The 25,656-nt window shown below is 36.4% G+C and overlaps 1 protein-coding gene and 1 non-coding gene across 2 annotated transcripts in view; both read right to left on the bottom strand.

The window, feature by feature from the left end:
- Positions 1-13,481, bottom strand: part of LOC120625863 (protocadherin-like wing polarity protein stan) — a 50,122-nt gene extending 36,641 nt beyond the window's left edge. The window contains exons 1-13 of the mRNA XM_039893110.1: positions 12,358-13,481; positions 10,040-10,241; positions 9,479-9,619; positions 7,379-7,605; positions 6,975-7,100; positions 5,458-5,624; positions 4,596-4,738; positions 3,754-3,924; positions 3,139-3,326; positions 2,482-2,719; positions 1,567-1,771; positions 1,266-1,418; positions 307-527 (exon numbers count right to left, since the gene is read on the bottom strand). Of these exons, the coding sequence (XP_039749044.1) occupies positions 307-527; positions 1,266-1,418; positions 1,567-1,771; positions 2,482-2,719; positions 3,139-3,326; positions 3,754-3,924; positions 4,596-4,738; positions 5,458-5,624; positions 6,975-7,100; positions 7,379-7,605; positions 9,479-9,619; positions 10,040-10,241; positions 12,358-13,481 (3,306 nt within the window). The remainder of the gene's footprint in view (positions 1-306; positions 528-1,265; positions 1,419-1,566; positions 1,772-2,481; positions 2,720-3,138; positions 3,327-3,753; positions 3,925-4,595; positions 4,739-5,457; positions 5,625-6,974; positions 7,101-7,378; positions 7,606-9,478; positions 9,620-10,039; positions 10,242-12,357) is intronic.
- Positions 13,482-16,136: 2,655 nt separating this feature from the next.
- LOC120626117 lies at positions 16,137-16,251 on the bottom strand. Its single transcript, XR_005658835.1, has one exon. It is a non-coding gene; the product is annotated as a U5 spliceosomal RNA (small nuclear RNA).
- Between the last annotated feature and the right edge of the window lie 9,405 nt (positions 16,252-25,656).

The following is a 25,656-nucleotide window of genomic DNA, read 5'->3' on the forward strand; positions in this document are numbered from 1 at the left end:
ATTTGGAATAAAGATAGCTTGCAGCCTGGTGACTGCAGAAAACTTTTTAGTCCGGATAAATGTTTCCAGCGGGCTACTTGGACACAAACTTGGTTACAGAGGAGTGAAACAAACGTGGTACAGTCTTCAGACGTTCCTTAGCAATTAAATAGACTTATATGCCACTTCGGTAAAAGGCATGACGACATATGGGGGCGTCATGCCTTTTACCGAAGTTCCCTGCTCTCTACATGTGTGTTGATGTTTCACATCTGCTGGGAATACCCTAATGGCAAACTTTTTTTTAAGATAAATAACAAAACTTACGGTAGAACTCTGAGGCGGTGTTCCCCCATCAATCGCCAAGGCTTTCAAATCGTATATCGCCACAGACTCACGATCTAGAGCCTTGTTGGTTCTTATGACTCCGGAAGCAGTGTCAATAACAAATGAACCTTCTTCTCTGTCTTTAGGTTCAAGTTCATAGTGCACTCGGCCGTTGAGACCTACATCCGCGTCTGTTGCGCTCACTTGGGTCACCGATGTACCTGAAGAAGAAATTTCTAATATTAGCTTCGAGGAAAAAAAAACTTGTACACACACAAGAATATCAGCGACCATCAGCGATAGGTTTAGTTTCAGACTAGAAAAAAGAACAATTTACGATGTATTTTTCTATATGTTGCACCCATAACCATGCATTTTCTGAGCAAGTATTAAAAGGTACAAGTCCTATAAAAGCCCCTTGCTAAGTAAGTTTTTGTAAGTAACTCTGTCCCTAACTCTGAGACTTGTCAGTTTGTGTTTAGTTACTATTTTTTTTCTAGAAAGACTCTTGTGCTGTGTTGCCGATCAAAATTCACCTGTCACCACTTTTCCCACAGATGTCAGCAACGTTGTTTGAGCCACAACTTATTTAGTGCGATCAACGTGGTGATGGCTAAACCCTCCCATTGTCAGAGGTCATTAGCCTAGCTGTGGATTGTTATAGGCTAGCGATGAAGCTACCAGGTATACGATAGATGAATTTCTTAACGACAAGCCTGCTTGGAAACAGGCCGCTCCGCTTTCATCTTTCACAAGACAGGAAAATTCTAAAGATGGTAAACTGTTGGAAAATAGCAGTCTGCTGAGTTAATTGCCGGCTCTTGTTGGGTAAAATCTGCCTTCCGAACTGGTGGTAGAGTCACTACAAACAGACTAACTTGACGTTTCAAAACTGCTTATATACAAGACCTACTTGAAATATATAAATTTTAGATGAAATTGGAATTTGATTAACTTACCAACAAGAGCATCCTCCATAATACTGGCGGTATAAAGTTGCTGCTTGAAGATCGGTTCATTATCGTTGACATCCACTACGGAGATTTCCACATCGGTTGTATCAGATAGCGATGGGACACCGCCGTCGCGAGCCGTCACAGTAAGCAGATACCCTGAAAATTTGTGTTTGTTTTTACTCTGAAAGGGCGTGTAAAGTCCACCAATCTGCACTGGGCCAGCGCGGTGGACTACGGCATAAACCCTCATAGTGGGTTCACCCTGTAGTGGGCCGGTAAAGGGTTGATGCGATGAAGAACTTACCACTCATAGTCTCTCTGTCCAGTAATCGGTTCGTAGTAATGGCACCAGTTTGTGGGTTAATGAGAAACTCCTGCTCATGATGAGCGACCGCTTCATTGGATATTTCTGAACTAAGCGTGTAAGTAATTTGTGCGTTCACTCCTACGTCGCTATCCGTGGCTGATACCACCAACACTGTTGTACCGACTGGGGCATCTTCAAATACCTGAAGGAATAAAACAGTAGAACTTGTTATAGGAGTTTCGGCTATGAAATGTTGGGCAAATGACACCCCCCCCTCCCCCCCGTCACTTTATTGGACTTTGGTTTTACATAATATATTCACATTAGTTATTCACAACACGTCTTTATTTATTCACATTAGTTTTTAAGTAATGCAAAATACCTATGGGAATAACGACGTCCTTGTTGCTTCTAACGCGATGAATATTTTCATAATGGAAATCACATGACTCTTTTTTTTTAATTAAATTCAAAATTGTAATCAAAAAATCATATACACCTATCAATGACTTCTGCACCTTTCGCACACGATATGCAGATGTAACTAACTTATGTCCATTTCGAGTAAGGCGGTTGTTTAAATCCACTTTTCGTTTATAAAGGGCAATATTTTTTCTAACAAATACTATATAATTATAAATATATTGTGAAGCTACAGTAAGTATAACTATTTCTTTAAATTTTTCACAGAGGGATTCGCGTGATTTCAGTTTATATATTAAACTTACAGCTCTTTTCTGCAATATGAATATAGCTTCAATATCAGCAGCTTTGCCCCATAATACGATCTCAAAATATATTGTCAAAGGTCGGTTACCGTTGGTAAAAACGTAGGACGATAGTTCTATGTTACAATTACATATTATTCAGCGTATCTAGGGTCCCTACCATATAAATGTAAAGAAATCTTACCGAAGCAGTATACGGTGCATTTTCAAAAACTGGCGCGTAGTTATTCGCGTCTGTGATATTAATATGGACCATAGCAGTGTCCGATCTTCCGCCAGAATCCGTAGCGGTGACAGTTAACACATATCTTCGTTCCTGTTTGAAGTCGAGGAGTTGCGCAACTGTTATAAGTCCGCGGCCGTTCTGTGAGGTTATGGAGAAACGACCTCGGGTGTTGCCGCCGGTGATTTCATAGTGTAACCTATAAATTAATGTATTATGAACTGGAGTTTTTTAAAAAAAAGCTTTGGTTTACATATTCAGTATAGTATATTCAGTTTGAGTGTTCAAGTCGCTCAGCGTGCTATAGAAAGAGCTATGCTTGGTATTTCTTTGAGGGGTAGAATCCGTAACGAAGTGATTCGCCAAAGAACGAAAGTAACTGGCATAGCCCTTAGAGCTAGCACACTAAAGTGGCAGTGGGCTGGCACAGGTCCTCGAGTTGAGAACGCGTGTCGGTAAATGGAATGTCGGGCGTTCCCTAACTTGGTGGAGCGACAACCTTCGAAAACCTTCCGCCTTTTTCATAGTCAGGACAATTCCAAGGTCATTTTCACATGTTGTTACATTAGAGAAAAGTCTTTTTATCACGTGTAGGTACTTTAAACTCTTTTGTCTTACCTATTATCTTCATCAGCGTCTGTAGCAGTAACTGTTACAACAGGGGTTCCAGGGGGTTCATCCTCAGCCAATTCTACGTCGTACTGAGGCGGGGAGAACACGGGGTCGTTGTCATTCACGTCTTGTACTACCACTACCACGGACGCTGTTGCCGATCGGGGCGGAGTTCCACTGTCAGTTGCTGTTACCTGTATCAATAATGTCGATCTTACTTCGGGAATAGAATTAAATACATATTAATTTAAATATTTCTAGACTACTAACAGGACGAATTAGAGAAATTCAATTGTCGATATTTTTGATGTTTCACTCACAGAATTAAGAGTAGTTTCACTAAATGTAAGAAACGATATTTGTGTTTGGTATCCAACATAAGAATCTATAACATTCCAGGAAATTGTACCAGAAAAAACTAATCTAAAGTAGAGTATAACTGGTATGCTATCAGTAGAAAGGATCTGCAATCATCTACGCTGCAAAACTTATTTCTCTTCTTCGTATACAATTTATTATACATCAAATTGTCATTCAGAAAAATTGTGAGTAGTATTCCAAACTTTTGACTTTAAGGCAGTAAAAAAATTGCTTATTTTAGAATGTGAAATTATAACATACCTGGAGTTGATATTTTGACTGAATCTCCCTATCCAACTGTCTCGACGTATAAACCCATCCGGAACGTGGATCTATCGAGATCGGTAGGTCATTGTTGCCATTGTACTCTTTATCTTGTAATGTGTAAGTTAGTTCTGCATTCACACCTTCATCGGCATCGTACGCTTGTACCTGTGATCATTAAACGAATTAAAGATGGACGTATGGATGCCATTCATTTAATATTTAATTAAATAATTGCGCGTTGATGTGAGTAATTTATTCTATAAATGGGCACACCCGAAGCTTAATATTTTAAAAACTGACGACGAAACCAGAATGACTATTCAGGTATACTGAAATTGAACTTTAAGTTCATCCGGTAGTTTTCACTCACTCAAAAAGGAAATATGACTTTGGTCGGTTCGCTTGAATTGTACACCCAGGACTTTTTCCAACGTGGGAATTGTATTCGATTTATTTTGCGGAGATTCCATCTACTTTTTCAGCCATTCCAATACATAAAGAGTAGAAAGAAAGGATTCATGTGAATATGACTTCGGAACTCAAACGCCTGGTGATAGACTGTTGGTTTCGATTTGAGCCTCGAGGAACGACTTTGATACCCAGACTTTCCACAGTTAATAAACATATATTACTTGCTTTAGCGATGAAGGAAACATTGCGAGGAAACCTGCATGCCTAAGAATTCTCCACAATGTACTAACAGGTGTGTGAAGTCTATGTGTCTTTCTAAAAAAATGCACTTTGCTAGCGTGATGGAGTAACACCTAAGCCCCTCTTATTTTTAGAGGAAATCCGTGTAGTGGGCCCTTAATGGATTGATAATGATGTTAACTTACTCTAACAATACTGTATCCAACAGGTACATTTTCGCTGACGGATTCTTGGAACAGCGAGGTGTAGAAGCGCGGTGCGTTATCGTTAATGTCCTTGACGTTTATAAGCAGCTGTGTGGTATTAGAACGGGATGGACTACCGCCGTCTGTAAAAATGTACACACAAATTAATTTGAGATACGCCAGTTTCTCTCTTAGGTAGATATAGGTTCGCGCTTGAGTATAATCTCAGCTGATGGAAAGTATCGTGTAAGATTAGATGTGGTCTAAGATGGGACGTACTTGCGTAGGTTGTACAGTAGTCTCCAAAATGTATGGCCACCCAAGTGATTTTGCATAAAAGTTCAGCGAGTTTTAAAAGTATTCTGGAAACATTTTGGTCGCCCTAAAGTGAGCTTGCGCAGTTGATATTGGCCGAAAAAATAGAGACTTAAGTAACTATTCACTCTTATTCCGCAAATTAATAAGAACTTGCAGGTTATTATGAAGTTGTGGAAGATATATTATTCCCCATGCGTGATTGGGTAGTCAACAAAGCAGATTGCATTATGACAAAATCATCCCAGCTTTTTCTTAAAGAATTAGCTAATCTTTACTCTCCAAAATTTCTTTAAGAATGGACCAAAAAATTCGAGTTTTCTGACTTAGTACCAACTGAGATAATTGTAGGTGCCACCTTATTTAAGTCTTTACGAGTTTGCAAAATCGATTTCAAGTTGACCTAAGAGTTTAAATCAATACAACCTTGAGGTCTTTTAACAAATCAGTAACTGCTCTGTAATCAAGCTTTTGTATTTAAGCTCAACCGGTTTGACTAGGGCAACGCCTCCGCTGAGGCGTTCGAAGTTTTAGCTGTGCTACTTACCCTGAGCTCTTATCACAAGTCGGTAATTGCGCACTTGCTCGTAATCTAGCGGTTTGACAAGGGACACGTCTCCACTCAGGCTGTCGATGGAAAACTGCATTTGTGTGTTGCCGCCGATGATAGCGTAGCGGATGGCCGAGTTGGGGCCAACATCTGCGTCCGTTGCTCTGAAACGCAATTAATAGGGAAATTTTAGAACTGATCTTTAAAATTTTAATAAAAGTTTAATAACTACTTATTGTTTCATTTTCAGAAAGAAGTGTCTGTGTTAAAAGCAAAAGGAACGCTAATGAAGAATATAATAATGAAGTGAGTTATAAGTGAGACCGAGTTTGTGAATGAAAACATTCTTAATGGCGATGATATCATTGAGCACCTAGTTCATCTAAGTAGGTTTCAGTTATTTTTAGTCTAATGATGATCTTTTCTGTCTAGTGGTAGGCTTCGGCCGTGGCCGGCCGGCACCCTACCGACGAAGACGTGCCGCTAAGCGATTTAGCGATCCGGTACGATGTCGCGTAGTAACAGAAAATATGGTTAGGGGGTAATATAACTGCCATACTACCTAACAGGTTAGCCCGCTACCATTTTAGACTGCATCATCACTTTCCATCATGTGACATTGCAGTCAAGGGCTAGCTTGTAGAATAATAAAATAAAATAAAATAAAAATTGATTATATGATGCCCAAAGACAATTAGCATTTTTTACTCCTTAACATAACTATTACATACACTAATATGAATATACCTATTCCTAGACGTATAAATACCTACTTATTTTTTAAAGTAAGTAACTTGGTACTTACTCTTACAAATTAAGTAAACAAAGCTAAGCAGACAGAAGGGATATATGATGATAGAAATGACTTGTACTTTTAGTACGAAGCTCTCGCTACAGTTTTCACTTTAAAACATATCGAGGAAACACAATATCCATAAACAAGGATTTATTTTCAGCCTTATAAATTCCGGAACGCAGACGTCTGCATTCCAACGTTTAGAAGAAGGAACGAATAAGGAAAGCGGCGCGACTTTAAGTTTTCTTATATTTTGCAATTTAAATTTCGTATTGCAATTTTCCATTAGATGCATTTGCCACAAAGATAAGCAGATTGAGCAAGATTGCGTTAAAGAGAGTTCCATTTTAAGAACTAAGGATAATTTTGGATAATTTCTTTATTAAGGTTGTTTTTCTGAGTGAGTGTATGTGTACACACGTACAATATACACACACGTATATACACATATACGTACACACTCTTACATAAAATCATATTTATATATGTCTCCTTAGTTTTGTTCGGATCTGTGCTCGACTCAATGGTTTGGGCTACTGACAAACAATTGTAAGTAGTAGCCGACTTAGGGCCCGGTCTTTTACGATAGATACATAATTGCCGGCAATATTATTAACTTGGATATTGCGACAATATTGTGTCAAATGTTTTTCTTTTGTATGTATTGCTTTTGTTATTTTATTTGTAAATATGTATATAAATGAATAAAAATACTTACTTTATCCTGGCAATGACTGGATTGTCAGCAACGCTGATGTCTTCGTCTACATTCACGGTGTATGTCTTTTCGCTGAACTGCGGGTAGTTGTCGTTATCGTCCAAGATATTTACGTGAATCGTTGCGCTAGGGATAAAGAAGATATAAACAGGATGGTGTTTGGATATCAGTCATGCTCACCGATAGCCATAAACAGTCAAGTTTACTGGATGTCAAACTTAAACTAAAACAATGGGCATGCCGGATCCTTATATCCATTACAATCACAGTGGCACTTTACACTCACGTTACAATCACAGTGTTCTCTTCACAGAGGACCTCAAGTCATCGACACCGGGCTAACCATCCTGTATTTTCTCTAATATTGGTCTGATCTGAAGGGACTTATATAATAAGAAACTAACCTGCTAGACATTCGGTCGGACAACGGGCTGGCTTGATCCGTAGCCTTCACAATCACAGTGTACCTGGATACCTTCTCCCTGTCCAGGGGAGCTCGAGTTAGCAATGCACCACTCCTACCATCGACCCTGAACACATCCCTGGCATCAATCTGATCTGAGTCTATGGAATCGTTCATGAGTTCCGGGTTCAGTGATTCTGCTTTGACAGAGTCGATTGAGTATTCAACCTGGAAGATAATTTATTCAGTAAAATTTGGAAAAGCTAAGTTTACTTATACGAGAATAAATAAGCGTTGATTGCCTAGAAATAAGGGCTTCGGACGCCATTTTGGGGGACCGAGTTCGATCCCCGGCACGCCCCTCTGACTTTCGGAGTTAGTTTAAGTTTTGTTCGTTTTTAGTTTAAGCAATTAAAATATCACTTGCTGTAACGTTACAGGTAAACATCGTGAGTAAACCTGCAAGCCTGAGAGTACTTAGTTCTCAGATACGTGTGAAGTCTACCTATCCGCAATTGGCAAGCTTGGTGGACTACAGCCTAAAAAATAGTGGGCCGGAAATGGGTTGATTATGACGACAATGTTACGTGAACAGCTTCCTCGTTGGCTTGGTAGTTAAAAATTCTTTAATTCATTTTCCAGATTGGCCTAATAATTGTAAGGTATCGGGTTTACCTGTAAAAAAACACGCAGTTCAAGACAGGAGTCAAGGAACTTTATATTGTCCACGCCTGTGCATCAAATTGAACGTTAAACATTTACAAAATCTAGGTCTTATTTAAACACGAGTATTGTTCAACCTTTCTGACAGTTCTACTGTCATCTACTAGTGAACCTATAACCATCGCTATTAACTTGAAAGCTAAAGCTTTAAATCTTGAGGAGAAAAAACTCACATTTTTGTTAAGCAAATAAGTAGAAATTTTTAGGAAATTGCAAAATTTTCATGAAGAAATCTTGAAAGAGTCAAGACTCATAAATTTTATCTTTCTCAATAAAAAAACATGCAAAGATGGCAGTTATTCATGTTTCGTTTGAAATGGTAGAATTTATGACGTGACTTTGAACCATTTAGGAGTTCCGCGAATTTTTAATCAAACAAAAAGGCATTTCTAGAATAGCACGCAATCGCAAGTGTCTTCAAGTTAAACGTAAATTATCTCGTAAAAGGGATTAAATTATTTATAGCAGCTTACACGCCTAGCGAAACCACAATATTTCCAGGCCTTTAGACCACCGTGTTTTACTGTTATAGGTCACCAAAGAGTTAGTTATTATGTAAAGCTTTTATCTCGGTGGTTTTTTTAATTTATTTTTTCTGATGAGACGTTTCATTATGCCGCGCCTATGCTAATGAGTTGAATAACATGTCATTGACTAGTAGTCATTCCAGTTTTATCGTATACACTGGCTCCTATAAAACATAAAATTAATGGAATGGTATAATTATGATTAAATGATTAATAATAAAATTGATGGATTTACGGAGCATAATAAAATACTAATAGATATATTATGTACGTTACTTCTTAAAAATGTCTTCACTATAACTATCTTGACAACTTAACGCTGCGCTAGTAAGTAGGTGCTACATGTACTATAACATGATCTAATAAAAATAACTAAAGCAATATAGGACTACCAATAGTTAAAAGTAAGTGCATACTAATAACTGCTGTCAGTTGAAATATTTCACCACGCAGCTTCTAAATTTTCAGGGGTTCAATTGGATCAGCCTGGTGGGTTCTAACTCTAAATCCCTAGAAAGAGAGGAGTTCCTGTGGTTCCCGACAATAGCAATAAATCTTCTCCATTAATTTACGGTTGTTTGTTGAAGAAAGCACTCCTTCACCTTCAAGTAATATTCAAATTTGAAATCATCATCAAATTTAAATGTTGTCGTAAAACACGCCTCATTTCACAAACTGTTTAAAAAGATTTAAGGTGTTTATCAAGTCCCTCTCCAGTCTGCCTGAGAGTTGAAGACCGAGAAGAGTAATCCTGAGATATTTATAAATCGATGCTGAAAATCAGGACAGCAAACCAGCCTAAAACTTAAAACGTTAGGAATAATGTACTTAGCAGATAAATTTATTTCTACCTCAGCATTTTTGCCAATGTCTTGATCAGTCGCCTTCAGCGTAAGTACAGTGGTGCCAGTACTAGCACCTTCTCTGACCGAAGCTTCATATTGTTGCATTTCAAAAACCGGTGCGTGATCGTTGCAGTCTAACACGTTGATCTGCAAAAAATCATTTGATGTATAAAGTTGGTAAATTAAATACAGAAAACGATGCCTTAGGATACATCATGTTCTAACCTTTTGCATCGGTTCAAGAACAAGTCTTTCTCGCAAGTAACTGGCTACAAAGGCAATACCTATAAACGCTTATTGATTTGCGGTTTTTTTAAGAACTCAGTTCTCCATCTTCAAATGTATTAAAGATCAAGAAATACTAAAGTGTAGTCCAACTTTACGACCAATAAAAAGACGCGATAATTTGATTAGAAGTGTCGTGATTGGTCATAAGTAGGACGTAAATAAGAAGGCGACCGCGTACACGAAATCAACTTGTTTGCTTTGCCTTGCCTAAAGTAGAAATATTTTATGATATAAAACTGGGAAATGTAACTTCAAACTTAACCTTGAATGACAACCAACCTGAAGGGTCGTGGTACCGCTTCTCGGTGGGAACGTGTCATCCTGAGCGACTACCCTGAAGTAGTGAACGTCAAGTCTCTCTCTGTCCAGCCGAGCCTGCGTGGTGATCACTCCAGACCTGGTATCCACAGCGAACATGCCAGCTGACCTGGAGTCCAGTAAGCTTGATATCGAATACGTGACCGGGCTGTTTTCTGGATCACTGTAAAACGTAGAATGGTCTAAAATTTTGGCATCACATATAAATTTTATATTTGTCTTATAAATTTTTATATTAGAGAGGAGCAATGTATTTTGAATCCAAGTTAAAATTTTAAACATTACGTGTTGATGTTCGGAATACAGCCAATTAGGATGAACAAATGATCCTATAGGTATAATTAAATAGATAACTTTTAAGAATGTGGTCGTTATTATTTATGCCTACATCCTAGACGTATTACGTAAAACCTGCATCACTAACCAGATTATGAAGATAACAGTGGTAAAAGGTTTAAGGTTAATCAAAAATAGACCACAGTTAAAAGTCCATTTACGCTGTTCACGCCAGTCACAATACGCCGCCGTCGACGTAATTGAGGTATTTTAGCTTTACGGCCCGTCAACCATTGTTCGTCGCGATTACATTGTTTCCGGACCGCATGAAATAGATGAGATCATAAAAGCTCAACGAGCCAGCTTAAAGTCAATTAAAGCAGGCCAGATGGTTTATAGACGGGTGTTAGACCCGTGACATTCATGAGTCATTGATTAAGGTAATTTTGGTTAACTACTGGAACGACATTTTGAAAAGCTTCTACAGATGTGCCAACAAGTATGCTAAAACCAATAAATAAGGAATAATTCGTTACTCATTAGCTATAACCTTTAAGAATACAGGCCGTATAGCGAATTAAAAGGAAGGCTATCCATTACCAAGCGCGCAATGAATTTTTTTGTGAAACCTGCCAAATGGATACTTTTATAGAACAGGAGAAATCTTTTTATAGCTTCGCTATGGATCTGGTAATTTGGGATGACTCCTAAAGTGAACACGTGCAATTAAATCTGAAAATGTACTAATAATGCACAAAAGACGACTGACGACGCTCTCCAATCGGTAAGTCCGGCCGACTTGCTTCTAAGCTAAATCAGATAAATCTGATATCTGTAGATTTATTGAACTATGTTTGGGTCGTATGTTTGTATGTCTGTGGATGCTAAAAATAGAAGTGCGGTAAAATAAAGTCGTGGTTAAATGTCAAAGCTTATTGATATTACTATAGTCGTAAAAATGTAATAGGCCCGTTTTGACATTTGTCATCGCGACGTAACTAGTTATGGAACCATAAGACTCTGTACTCGATACTCACGATAAATCAATTCAAGTTTGTATCAGTACTTGATTGATATTATTATGTATTGTAAAGTGTTCGTTCGTTCAAAGTATTCCTTTAACTTCACAACCAATACGCGTGACTGGCTGTTGATTATACGTCCACTTTTCAACATGTTGAAACAGAGTTAGTACTATATAACAACAAACACAAAAATCGAGTCAAATCACTATGTTTAATTTAATGTCCAAAATAGAAGAGCCAAAGTTAACGTAATAGTAAACAATTTATATCAAACTTAAACGAGCGCACAGTCAACTTTACAAGATAAGGAACGAAAAACTGCGCAGTGCGCGCGGGGACGCTTCAGTCATGTGCCGCTTGGTCAGATACATCATCTCAGACTCATTATTTAGAACCCATTTTGAGAACCAAGCTTATTCTTTGCAGTAAAGATAACTACACAATATTTAATTTCGATATTCAGTAAAAAAATGGTTACAGCTCTAGTATAAAAAAAAAAAAGACTGAGAACGTAACTGTTTTCGGAACGTTTCGCAACAATTATAAATTGCATGCTACTATGAAGTAAGCGCAAAAAGAATACTCGCGATATATTCTTTCATATTATTTAACGTCCCAAAAAAATTTACGTATTTTTTAAAACACTGTATGTAATTGATTTTTTTTTTTTTGTTTCTTTCAGTTTCGTTCCAAGTTACATTCTATGGTCTTGCACAAATGTCAAAACGGGCCTATTACATTTTTCCGACTATATCACTTTTTGTAGTAGGCCATAAAATATATGAAAATTGTTCGCTTGGGGAACGTTAATGGTGCCCACTCCATGTTATGTTGGTTTGAATAGTTCACGGTTTTGTTGCAGCTACGCGATTGTGGAAACCATTCACATTCCTAAGCTTTAAGTATTGAGTATAGTCTACTGTATGTACTAAAACCATAACAATTTCTATTATATAAAAAAGGTTAGTGATAACTTACCGAGCTCTTACAGTGGTGACTATAACTCCTGGAGGTTGTTCTTCAGCAACAGAAGCGACATACAATGCTTGCTCAAAATAAGGAGATTGGTTACGTAGCTCCCTCTTCACTCGTCTCGCTATATCCGTATCATTCAGCTCTTGATGGTGATAAACTATTTTCAACCTATGGTCCGAATCAACAATATTAGTCCGTTCACAATTAAATGTGAAGAGCACAGACACTTTCCACATTGGTTCTTGAATACACACATCACTGCTCGCTACCAAATCACCTTGACTGTTCTCAATAACAAATCGTGGATCACTTACATCCAAGAATTGAACTCTACACTGTTTTTGAACTGTCCGCGGCAGAAATGCTGTCAGAGAATTTATAAACTGAGAGTTCTTTAAGCAAATACCCTGCCAGCGATCCGTCGTAGGTATCGCGAAACTGGCGTACGTCTCTGATATCCACTGTTTCGCTTCAGCTATCTTCACATCTATGGCCATATCAAAGGGTACTAATGGAGATCGTTTGTTCCTACTTCTATTTCTAAACGCATAATCTTCAAACATCGCGTTGGACCACGGATAGGCCGTGGACAGCACACTATATTGACTAGAACCTAACTCCTCTTCTTCTAACAATCTCCAGTCTATACTCTCTTGATAAATAGCTTCCCTTTTATCTCTTTCGTGCTCGTCCTCATACTGTAAAGCTGCATCGTTTTGATCGTACACCCTATCAAAATCTATGTCATATAAGTCAGCGTGTCGTCTGCTGCAATCCTCGCCAGCTACTAGTATTCTAATGGGTAAGCTGTAGTAATCAATATCTCTGATTCGCTCGGATGTGGAGTCGACGTAGAAGGTGAAAAGGTTTGGATAGAGCACGCCGTCACATCGTAACCTTTTTCGCAACGTGACTAGTCCAGAAGTTCTGTTGACTCGTAGGATGTGGTGTACGAAATTAGCTGTGCGATGGACGTCGATGGTGTAGGTTCTTTCGGAGCCCAGTTTGTATACGGCCGCGTCGAGAACGACGTAGCCTGGCGGAGCAGTGTCGGGGACGATGATGAGGTAGGCGCGCGCGGCCGACAACGCCAGCGCTGTCAGCACGACTTGCGCCCACCGTGCCATTTTTTATTATTCACCTACAGCAACGCCGCCTCGTCCGACATGCGTACTCGTGGCCCATCTGTTATAAAACAGAATAAGTACAAGTGTAAGTGAACGTTACAGAAATTATAATCTGTTATGGAAATTATCTTTATGTCTACTTCATCACAAAGCACTCGAAAACGTCGTGATAGATTTTAATATGGTGGATGAAATTTGGAAAAGACACATGGTAGTCTTAATAGAAATTCTAAATATTAAAAAATAACGTAAATAAAACCTAATATTAAACGGAAAAAGATGATTACATAAACAACTCCTCGAACCTGATATTAAAAGATAAAACATTTATAGCTTTTTGAAAGCAAGCAATAAGCTGCTTGAACAAACAAGCTAATCCGAGATCAGCACGCCAGCGAAAACCTTATCCCGCTTAATACTTTGCACAATTATTGGTGTTCACAACGATCGGGTATTACCGGAGTTTCGACGAAAAACGGCTAAGGTCCAAGATTAATAGCGGCAATTAATGGAAGTGCACGTTGGCAATTTCCGATGTTACCGAATTTACTAGGTATGGAGGAAAACGTTAACTGTTTTTCCTTTCCTAAGCGTATAGTTCAATAAAAAAAATATTTTGATCAAAGTAATTGTAAGATGATGCCATGTGGTGACGGCAAATCAGAATATGGTGGTCACCACCCCTCCACCTGCTGCAGGTGTCGTAAGCCTAAGAGGCGACTAGGGGAACATAACGCCTGCTTGGTGATTATGGCAAACTCTCCCATTGGAGAGAGATTGGAGATTTCCAATTATTATAAAAAAAATAACGTCTTCTCTGAGACACGGGTGGATAACAACCATTTTCCAATTCGGCACTGGTACTGAGAATTGTTAATATAAAATCTTATTTTGAATATTGAAAAATGGAATAATCTTATCAAATTAGTGTATTGTCACCTGTCCTCGATATATCTACAATGTTTGAACGAAATAAGACCGTTTAAAGAGGTTCATCAAGTCCACACATATAAACAAAAATACAGGTGACGCTAATAAGAAAGAGTGCAAAAATAACCAAAACCTAGAAATATTTAGCACGACCCGGGAATCATATCCAGGTCTTCGTGATCAGCAGTTGAAAATGCTAACCAACGTGGCAGTTTGACTACATATTACATTAAAAATTATCTATAGTAAGTAGGTATAATTTGTGAAAACAAAGAAGATAAAAACAAGATTGCGTAATGAATGTTTCTGGATACTATCTCCCCGGGTTATGTGAGTCACTAGGGGATAGAGGAGTAGGGTGACGTTCAACGAAAAAAAAGGGCGGATGAACCAATACAGAACAAAAAATAATTAAATGTATTAAACTTTAAAAAAAAATTAATATATTTTATGCTGAAGCAAAGTACAGATGGATAATTAATTCTCTCTCTATAGATACTCAAAGGTTTTTGTCGCTAAATGTTTTCAGGGTTATTTTTCCCGGTAATGTCGTTTGTTTTAATTATAAAAATACCTTTTTAAAATTTAATTTAGGCGACCAGTTTGAAGTACTCGCACAGGTCACCTAAATTAACAACTACCACCAAAATGACCAAGAAGTCGCACGTAGTAATTACTAAAGTGCCCCAAACAAAATTAGTTATGCATAAAAAGGTCGGTCGATTGAATGATTTTTAATGAATTGAGCTCTAAAATATTATCCTTGATAGTGTTCGGTTCGATCTTCGAAATCTGTGTAAAGTTTTTTAAGATTCTTGTTAGGACATTAAATATGTCCCAAGGCAATTTTTTATGGCCACCAAATCGCTAATGGTGCTATCTATTCAACGTGTCCGAAATTACCGATTCGATTGTCGTACCCGCCTTTAGTCGGCCATTTCGTAAGTATTTATTCGCCACATCAGATACGTAAAAAATCTAAAAAATAAATAAATCTAAATCTAATCTAATCTAATATAAATCTAATCTGTATCTGCTAAAATTCTGGTTCAATAGAAATATTAAGGTTGGATGATAATTACATCAAATATCAAATTATTTATTGTATCAATTTTTTTTTTTTAAATTTTTACCTTTTTCAAACTAGGTGGTAATAGCTGCTTCGCTGATTTTACGTTTCTGGTACCATCTGAAACAATAATAAAATTTGAACGTTAAATTTGTCTGTATGAATTATGTGTAGGTTATTATGGTAATATGCAGGTATTATGCAGGGAAAGACACAGACTAATTTTATAAAATAACGACAAAATTATTACATTAAAGTGACAAAACTAAGAATCGCCATCGCGACGGTTACTAAATAATTTCATCTGTAGGTATTATTGCGAAGTGTGAATTAAAAAATAATATTTTATTATGTTTAAGATATCTATCTATCCATATTTATTCACTAAATACTAAGAACTAAATTCCATTAATAAAATAAAGGTCAGTCATACTAACGTAATCATTAAATATTTACTTTAATTTGAAATAAACTAGAAACGAAAAGTACTAGAAACTATAAGGTTCTCGATTGCATTGGTAACTTGATTATTGAAGAATCATGAATTAATTTTACACGTTCATAGATTTTATTAGTGTATTTACCAACACTTGAGGAATTATCAATTCTATAAAGTATATTAATAACATTTGATTATTGTTCATAATTTATAATAGAGCTTTACATAGTAAAACTATCAAAAATATTATAGACTCATTTGAGTGTTCCCCTCCACGGAAATCTTTAGTAAAAGGCGAAAGATTTATACGTTTTGAAGGGAAACCAGAGTTACTCTTACAAGCTATTCCCTGGGGTAGTCATTAGCTGCGAAAAAATCTTCATAGCGCAATGTACATTTCACAGCCTTCGATACAGCGCCATCTGTCCGCAATTTTGGTACTACGCTTATTAGTACTAAAACTGCCGACAGATGGCGTTTATGTTTAACATGTTTCAAATTCTTCACAGGAAAGTTTAATGTGTTTTCCTTTTCTGTGTTTGTCTCTGTAGTAGTTTTGCTACAAATAAGCATACAGGCACAAAGCACAACGGATATATATAACGTCGTCATAAATTATAGAATAATATATTTTTAATGATTATGTAGACAATCCTATATCAATCTAAGGGTCCAATAATTAGGGTGAAGAACTAAAAGAAATACTGTAAGAGTTTACATAAAAAGTATGATTTTTTTCGGGCATACATTCAAACACGTAGTTGAAATTACCGAGATAAATAACTATATAAAATTAATTTAGTAATCATTAATAACGATTTCCAAAATTACTTTGAATATGATTAGCATTTAGCACCATGATTAATAATAAAATATTGTTAGGCGTTAAATTTCACTACGCAGCGCTATGATAAAAGCCGGAGTTCACAAGAAATTAGTAGAGACAAAGAGGGAACATTTTGACAATAATTAATGATGCGGTTTGCAGAATATCTCGCAAAGTGAGCAGAAATGTAGATTGGAATTAATTACATATAGCAGCTTCAAACAAGATTATTTTGAAAGTTTTGGTTATAGAATATCAAATGATTCTTCTATTTGAATAAGTAAAATACCACGATTTAGGTACTTATTTAGTGAATTTAGATGTTATAGCGATCTTTAAAAATCAGAATGAAATTCCATTAACCTAGGTGAATAGCGAAATCCTTTGCTCTTTAGTAAAAGATTTCTGAGAAACTTCTGCCAAATATATATTACTATTTATATAGTAATATATATTTGGCAATTTCTGCAAAATCATATTTGGAATTTATCAGTTGCAGCAGTTAAACTGAATATTAGGTTAGCTGTTGCTTTATATTTTTAATCAAATGTTTGATTAGTTTTCATATTATTATGGATTTTTATTATGATTAATAGTTTTGAGTATATGAAGCATCCTATACCTGTAAAGCGAAAGCGGGGACAATTTTATTTAAAAGCTACTTAATTTTATCTGCTGCTTCTTAATTTCTAAATGTAGAAATTAATGTTTTAACTTTTACATCTTTGTTTACAATTTAATTACAATTTTAATTACAATTTGTTTAGTGTCACTGTAGATCGGATATATTAAAGAGGCTCTCGATGTTCGACGTCAAAAAATCACTGAGTATTTGATAGAAGCAATTCAGCGGTGAAATCCTCTTTTCCATGTTATCTAAGTGCCTTTAGAGACTGTATTGATGTGAACGCTTCAAAGGAGTAGAGAGGAGTGGTCATGAATATATTGCTACAACGAAATGAGAGACGAGGAGATAATGTTATAGCGTGCAAGAATGCGTTAGCCACTCCAAAAAAAAAAACTAAAACTGCAGCGTTTCCGTGTCTGTAATTATACGGGTTCTTGTTCACGCAAAGTAATATCGAAGCCCTAAATCGCCCTACGGCTATGTAATTACCATTCTTGCTCTCAATTTCAAAAGTATCTTTTCCTATCATTATCGGAATTATGGGTCAAAAAAAACGTTTGGAGTTATGGCACCATTGAAACTAGATTCACTTTTTGTCGGACAATCAAATCGAGTTAAAACTTTCTGTTAATCCACTGATAGTTTTAACAACTTTTGATTATGTTGTAAGAGGAAGCATTTAGAACTTGGTCCTTCCACGCGGCCTTACATATTAAGTAACATCATTAGCCCATTAAACCTTTAAGTTTTAGCCCAATTCGAATCAAACTGATTCACACTTGCTAACCACTAGACCAATGAGGCAGACATCCTCACTTACAATAAGTTACGGCGCAATAAAACACTAATGTGTCAATGAAAAAATAAGGTTGAGTTATCTTTAGCTACTAGGTATGTATTTAGGGGATCTAATGTATCTGCGTATCCTGTATGTCTATGATCTTCTAAATAAATCCCACCAAATCGAAATCAATCCTTCCCACGATGTAGGAAATAAGCAAGTAAATCACGCTGCGTGACAAACGAGTTCAAAATTTCCTCTCCCATTTCTGGGATACTATTCGTCAGGCTTACGTGAACGATCTAAGCCGGCTCGAATTGAACTAATATCGCATCACCACGCATTCGTCATTGAGCAACACGCTTAGTAGATTTCGCATTCCTCCCAGGTATAAAACGTTCCGTGCCCTTTGTATGAGGTTTGCCTATTCACAACTTACGCTTTTTCCGAGTAAAATAAATAAACAAAAAAAACGTGTGTGTATTTATGTACACGCGTTAGAAGTTATACTTCTTTGGCGTAACAAGATAAAAAGGTATTTAATGCATTGAAAGTTTTATTATAACGCATTATCTAATAATCTCATAATAAAACAACCAAGTTTCACACAACATTGAAATTTGAGATTTTTGTACAATTGAATCAATTGAATCACAGGAATGAGCCCGCAGACTTTGACATGTGGAAGTGTACATTGTCAAAACTTTTTTGGAAAAACTAAAATGTTGGTTCTAGCTAACTTCAGGGTGTCGGTTTTTAGTAACAGTGTGCGCCCACATCGTAAAAATTTACTCTCATCATTTTTCCCTAACGCGCTAAGAGAAGTATAACTTCAAAAATAAATATACTACGACAATACACACATCGACATCTAGCCCTAAAGTAAGCGTAGTGTTATGGGTACTAATTTAGCTATTTATGAAAATATTATCCGTAAATACTTATAATATAAAAGTGTCACAAAAGGCTTTACTAAGATCCAACGGCAAAAACATCTTTTTTTAAATATATCGATAGCTTGTACAACATTTACCAAAAATTTACGTAAATTTCTTATAACGATTAATATCCCTTTCGTAATCAAGTAAAATATAATTCATCGCTGGCGACGGACGGCTCTTAGAAAATAGAACAACTTGCACTGAGAACGCTTAAATTTGATTATTCCTTTCATTTTAGACCCGGTGGTCTGTGATTTTTGTAAAAGGGAAACGTTGGTTATAGCGCCTCCCTCTCGACTGGCCTGGATCTTCGTAGCCCCGTGTGCGGTGACAGATTGCGATAAGTGTTACTATAATACAGAAATACTTCCACGATTTAGTTACAGAAGGGGTTGAATTGTATTTGCCATGGTGTCTTTCGTTGTTGTATATTCATTTAAGAGTAAATGTTACTTTAAAGAAGATATTATGTAGGCACTTTTTACGACACAAGGATATATATTAATACAATTCGTACAGTGAACCTACCTTTGTTTAAACATTTTCTTTTACATGTAATTGTTGTAATTACTTTATCCACATGAAATATTATATGAAATAATACGCATTATTTAGATTGCATTACTCCCCATGTTCAACCAAAAAACTACTAAAAGGGCAGCCTTCTTAGACAAGCCTTCTCACCCTTACAGGAATACCTACTGCTACTGGTTCACCTAGTCACATGCATATGCGATGATCGTAATAATTGATTTCCGTATGTCAAAAGGCGGTCTTATCGCTAAGTAGCGATCTCTGCCAGGCAACCTTTGGATTAGGACAAGATGAGCGAGAGCGGACCGGTAGGGTAAAATTATTATAAACCTACATTCAAATAGCTAAATACAAATACATAAACAAAATTGCGCAAATAAGAAAAGTATAATAAATAAATATAAAATAATAAATCTACGTTACTAGCGTAGATTATAAAAATAAACATAAAAAAGGTACTAGAAGTCGTCATTAATGAGCAAGATACTATGATTTCACCGCGTTTTTAAATGTTACAAACGATTTTGCCTAGTAAGTAATAAGTAATGTTGTTTTTTTTATTCATACTCACGGGATCGGTCACAGATTTTTTCCCGTATAAGCTGTTTCCTTGCACATCTCTAGGATTATAGCTTTATTTCGACGGGTAACCTGGACATCAGTTACAAATAAATACATAAACAGATGCAATTTTGGAATTTTAATATAAATATGGATTTATTAAAGAGGTAAGAGTTAGTTACTAGGAACATAGAAAGTATCAATCATCGGCTGACACAATCTCACAATCTAAGCGACACCACGACGCCGCCGTGTGATGGCGTGGCGAGGCGACGAATCGATAAAACACGCTTCGCTGAACTTTACAAAAATTATTAGAACTCTTAAACCTCATGTTTCTATTAACTAATAGCTATTCGGGACTTTATCCGCAAGGATTTTTTAATTAACAGTTTTATTTCCTTACATTTAGGTATATAAATTTTGGACCGGATCTTTTGTTATGTTATTATAGCTTGATTTTTTAATTATAGAAATATTTGAATAACCGCAGAAATCAAATATTGATTGAAGGATTATGACAAAGTAAGTTTAAAAATCTTCATGCCTAAGAGTTCTCGAACGTTCTTAAAGGCGTGTGAAGTCTACCAATCCGCACTTAGCCAGCGTTGTGGACTATGGCCTAATCCCTTCTAATAATGGATCCATACTCTGCATCTATTTGATATCTAATATTAGTTTCACAGCTCGGTATAGTGTTTTTAATTTTTAACTCTGTACCTAACCTAGCAGGTACCTGCAGGTATCTCCGGCAATAGCAATTTGATATTCGTAATTTTTTGTATTTTCTCTGGGCTGGTTTAGTGGCAGGCTTCGGCTGTGGCTAGTTAATCATCAATTCAGAGAACCTTCTTCGGTTATTGTAACTAAAGATTTTAATCTAAGATTTCGTGGTTCGTGCTGATTGCATTTCTTAAAAATGGTTCAACGTGTTAGATAGTTCCACGATAATATTATACTACCCGTGGGTAGTTAGATTCTGCCCGTGACATCCAACTTGACCGTCGCGTCGTGACCACGACCAGCAACTGGGTCGAGATATCGACAAATCCCATAATATTGTCGTGGTACTCGTATGTACCCGTTGAAATATTTTTAAGAGATATAGGTTATTGTATAATCGCCAAACTGTAATACCAAAGTACCTACAGTATAAACAGTTTATTACACGTAAATAAAAGAACGTAAATAATTCGTTTAGAGCGGCAAGGCAAATGAGATACGAATAATTATAATATTAAGCGAGAATACCGTTTTAATCGGTACCGACAGTTCGGTTTTACGGGCTTTTGACGGCTTTATTTGTGCACGGCTTTAACGATGGCGCGACAGCGTTAATATTCTAAAAGCTCGGGCACGATCTGTACCAGTTGTTTTATCAAAGTCCAAAATAACCACCTACAACCACTTGCGTACATTCTATGCAAGAATAAATTGGCCTACGGAAGCTAGATAATCGTATCAGGCTCTTGAATTAAATATCACTTGTCTCAACGGTGTACGAAAATATCGTAAGGAAACCTGCATGCCTGAGACTTCTCTTCAGCGTGTAAATGAAATCGAAATAATACTTCAGAGGCTAGAGTTACATTATTGACTGTCTCTGGTGATTATCTGTGAAACCGAAACGCTAATAGTTTTTGAGTTCACCATAGCCATAGTTGTCACTGAAAGAAATCCGATACCGCCCTAACATCACATACAAAAGTAAAATCAAGTGACTCCTGTCCCTTCATTAGGTACGCGTCGCGTAGCGTAGATACTATGCACGTGTCGACCTTTTATCTTCAATAGGGTTGATATAAGAAACATAAGTGTGTAAATTTTATAGTTTTAGTTTATCGATGTGTATAGGAAGAACAGCCTGGGCGTTATCAAATCGCAGAAGCAGGGCTGTACTTTTCTTTTTCGAAAATTGTATCTTACGGAACTGTTAATTATAAGCATATAAAATAAGATAATGTAAGAAAACTAAATTAATAAAAAAAAAAAAAAAACTTGGTATGTTTTGAATTCTATGGAAAAACAAATATGCATTGTAACATTTTTACAGGGTGATTCCTTATGAAACATACTTATGCACCCTTCAACAGTATTTCGTTATTCCGTTATACGTTGCATAATGTTTTCGAAGGCGTGTGAAATCTACTAATCCACGATTCCGCACTGGGCCCGCGAGGCTTACTACGGCCTGAACCCTTCACATTCTGAGTGTAGCCTTGTGCCCTTGTAGTAGGCTACAATTTTTCTAGATTAAAAACTATTCACCACTAATCAAATAATTTCTTAACGGCTGTGAAAAATCATCATCATCATTAGCCTAATTAATGAGTTCTAGGGTGATGAACTAATAATAAAAATTGGTTGTTTGTAAAGTTGGCTTACTTACGATAGTTGAACGTGACAACGTCGTAAGAAAATACTGATGGAATGGTTGCATTTTTCAAAAGAAAATTTTAATTTTATTTGTTTGATAAATATTATCGTTGACACCACATTAAATTTTCACTGCACTTCATCCTTGCCGAAAACATGTAAATGTATTATTGTATAGAAGCTGTCCACGCGGACGCATCGCTCACTCAAGTAGGAGAGAGACAGATGTCGAACGCGGAGGCTGACTGTGCCTCTTTGTCGCTCGTTCCGCGCTCTCGCTTGCACTTCAAGCCTTGAATGGAACGCCTCAGAGCGAGGTAACGCCGCATACGTCATGTTTTTTCGTGCGTGCAGCCGGCTCCATCGAATTATAAGACGTTGTTACGTCAAAAACATACCTTTAGCTTTATTTAACACGTGACCCAGATGTCCCAAAAATAGGGATTCTAATTCTAAAACAAAAGCATCAACTACATTAATGCTTAACGAGATGCTAGTTGATAAAAAATCAACCTATACTTATTTTAGTTTGAAACAAAGTATTCAATCAATAAAAAATTCTAACTTATACCAAAGTTTTACTTATATAAGTGTATTACACACTACTGTCATTCTTTACTACTACACAGTCATTTAAACACCATGATAAGCTAGTCAACGATGGAGCCTTCCTTAACGCGTTCCGGTCAATGACTCACTGTGAGGCATCGCTTACAACTTCGCAACCTCGTCGGCACTACGGCTGGGTACGTAGTGTGACGTAAGATGATTAACGGTAATGATTTATCCTATTAATGTTTGCTCAGAGCACGTGGTGTCTAGGCTGATTATGATAGTCATTCTATATTTGCTCGTTTTACCATCATGATTAGTGATAACGACAAGATCAAAGAGGTATCTTTGCATCGTTCGAGTCCATGTAGGACTGAAGTGTATCGATAACGCAGTCGTATCTATATATAAATACCCACCAACTCAATGTCATGAACATTTGGTTGTTAATCCTTCTATCCTACTTTATATATATAGAATATTATAAATGAAATGATGTAAGTGTGGATGTTTGTTATTCAATCACGCAAAACGGCTACACGGATTTGGATGAAATTTGGCATGCATGAAGCCTTTGACTTGGAAAAGAACAAAGGCTACTTTATTTCCCGATTATTTAAGTAGTTCCCGAGGGAAAATTAGCTAAGTCGCGGGCGGAGCTGGTAAAATAGAATTTTATTTTTTTCATGGAAACTATTTATTTATTGAATAATAATTTTTGATTTTAATCGCATAATCTCCTGTGAATATCAGCTTTCGGAGAAATTTCTTTGATTTAGCAAAAACAATGTATAAATACAACGCCTAAGACGATTCTCAATAACTAATTCCGTTAACAGCTAAATAAGGGTTCTATAAAAATTCCACTGACTTATTTGCGAAGTAGTTTTAAATACCTTCAATTGTTACTCGAGTATTTTTGGTGGAATGCACATAACGCAATAACAAAAATGTTTTGTTTGCACTAAAATGTAAATGTAAAAAAACCTTTAAAAAAAACCCGCGTATCAAAACTTTTTTAAATTAATACAAACTGTTGCCCACGTTCTTTGTTCACGTTTATTGCGGTTTTTTATAGTAGGATAAAAAGTATATAAAGGTGTTTGTCCGTCTGTCTGTCTGTCCACGCATCACGTGAAAACTACTGAACGGATTGAAATAAAATTCGGCATAGTGGTTTCCGGGTCAACATATAGGATACTTGTTATCTCGATAAACAATAAGTTTTCTCCGGGAAATGGGATGGATGGATTTTTATCAATTTTATTCCATAGCTCCGTTAAATTTGAACCGATTTTAATAATTCTTTTTTTATTTGAAAGTGTATACTATCGAGCATGTATTGTCTAATTTTAAGAAAGATCTGATAAATATTCTGGAAGATAAAGAGCATAACTCTTCACTGTTAACAGTGACAAAGGCTACTCTTCTGTCTGTGTGTCTTAGCGAAAAACTGAAAAATTACCGAATGGATTTTCGTACGGTTTTCACCTATGAACAGAGTGACTCATACGGAAGGTTTTAGTTTATTTTAGTATGGTTTTCTGTAAATTGGCTCTTTAGTATGGTAATATAACGATGTTTGTTAAAGATACTGACTTGGAGCTTTACTGGCGTACGCCGCGAAAATGATTGATAATCCTTAAAAATAATGTGCTACATGTTTAAAGTCATAATTATTACCTACAAAAGGCTATATATAAGGCTTTTTGTTATAATTTGTCAATCAAAACACGGATACAATCTAAATAGATGGTGGCATTCCTATCATGAATTTAATCCTTATCCAAATTAAAAGTTTTATAATATAAATTGATTATGTACCTGCAAATTCCTTTTTAAAATTATCAAATTAGACCTATGTTTAGAAGTTACAACGGGTATAGAAATGCTAAAAGCAAGAAAAATGCAGAGGGCCGATCGGCCGCGTATTAAATAGTTTGGAAATAAAACTGGACCCCGTAGGTGGCGCTGCAATTAGGTTCTTAGTTTTTTTAAGATATTAAGTAACATCCATCATTATATTTATAAACTAGTTGACCCGCGCAACTAGTTTATAAATATAATTATGGATGTTACCTGAAGAGCTTTAGTATTTGAAGCAAAATTAACCATTCATCAGCATGTCTGCGATTGTCGCGTAACCTAAATACTAGCAATCGATACTGGGAAGACTGGGAAACTATTTGTAATGGTCTTATTTTAAAATTCTCAGTAAAGTTAATCGCACAATACCGCAATAGCCGCCGTAGAAAGTAGCGTAAAAGTCGTGATGCGGTCGAGTCATGCTTTCTATTTTTAGTTAGTACTGAAAAGTTGAGAGCTATGTGTGCTTATTCTATTGGCAGTTAATTAATCATGACCAGTAGGAGCTGGAGCCCAAAAACATTTGTTTTACGATCTATTCTTATAATTTTTAGACATCTGTAACTAATTTTTTTTAGGCAAACTCCATTTTCTGATATTTTTATTGGCTCGCTGTTGCTGTTGTGATTTCAAGTGAGTTTCGGAGTTAATATTAGTAGAACAATAAGCTTG

This window comes from Pararge aegeria, chromosome 8, assembly GCF_905163445.1.
Source record: "Pararge aegeria chromosome 8, ilParAegt1.1, whole genome shotgun sequence".
NCBI lineage: Eukaryota > Metazoa > Arthropoda > Insecta > Lepidoptera > Nymphalidae > Pararge > Pararge aegeria.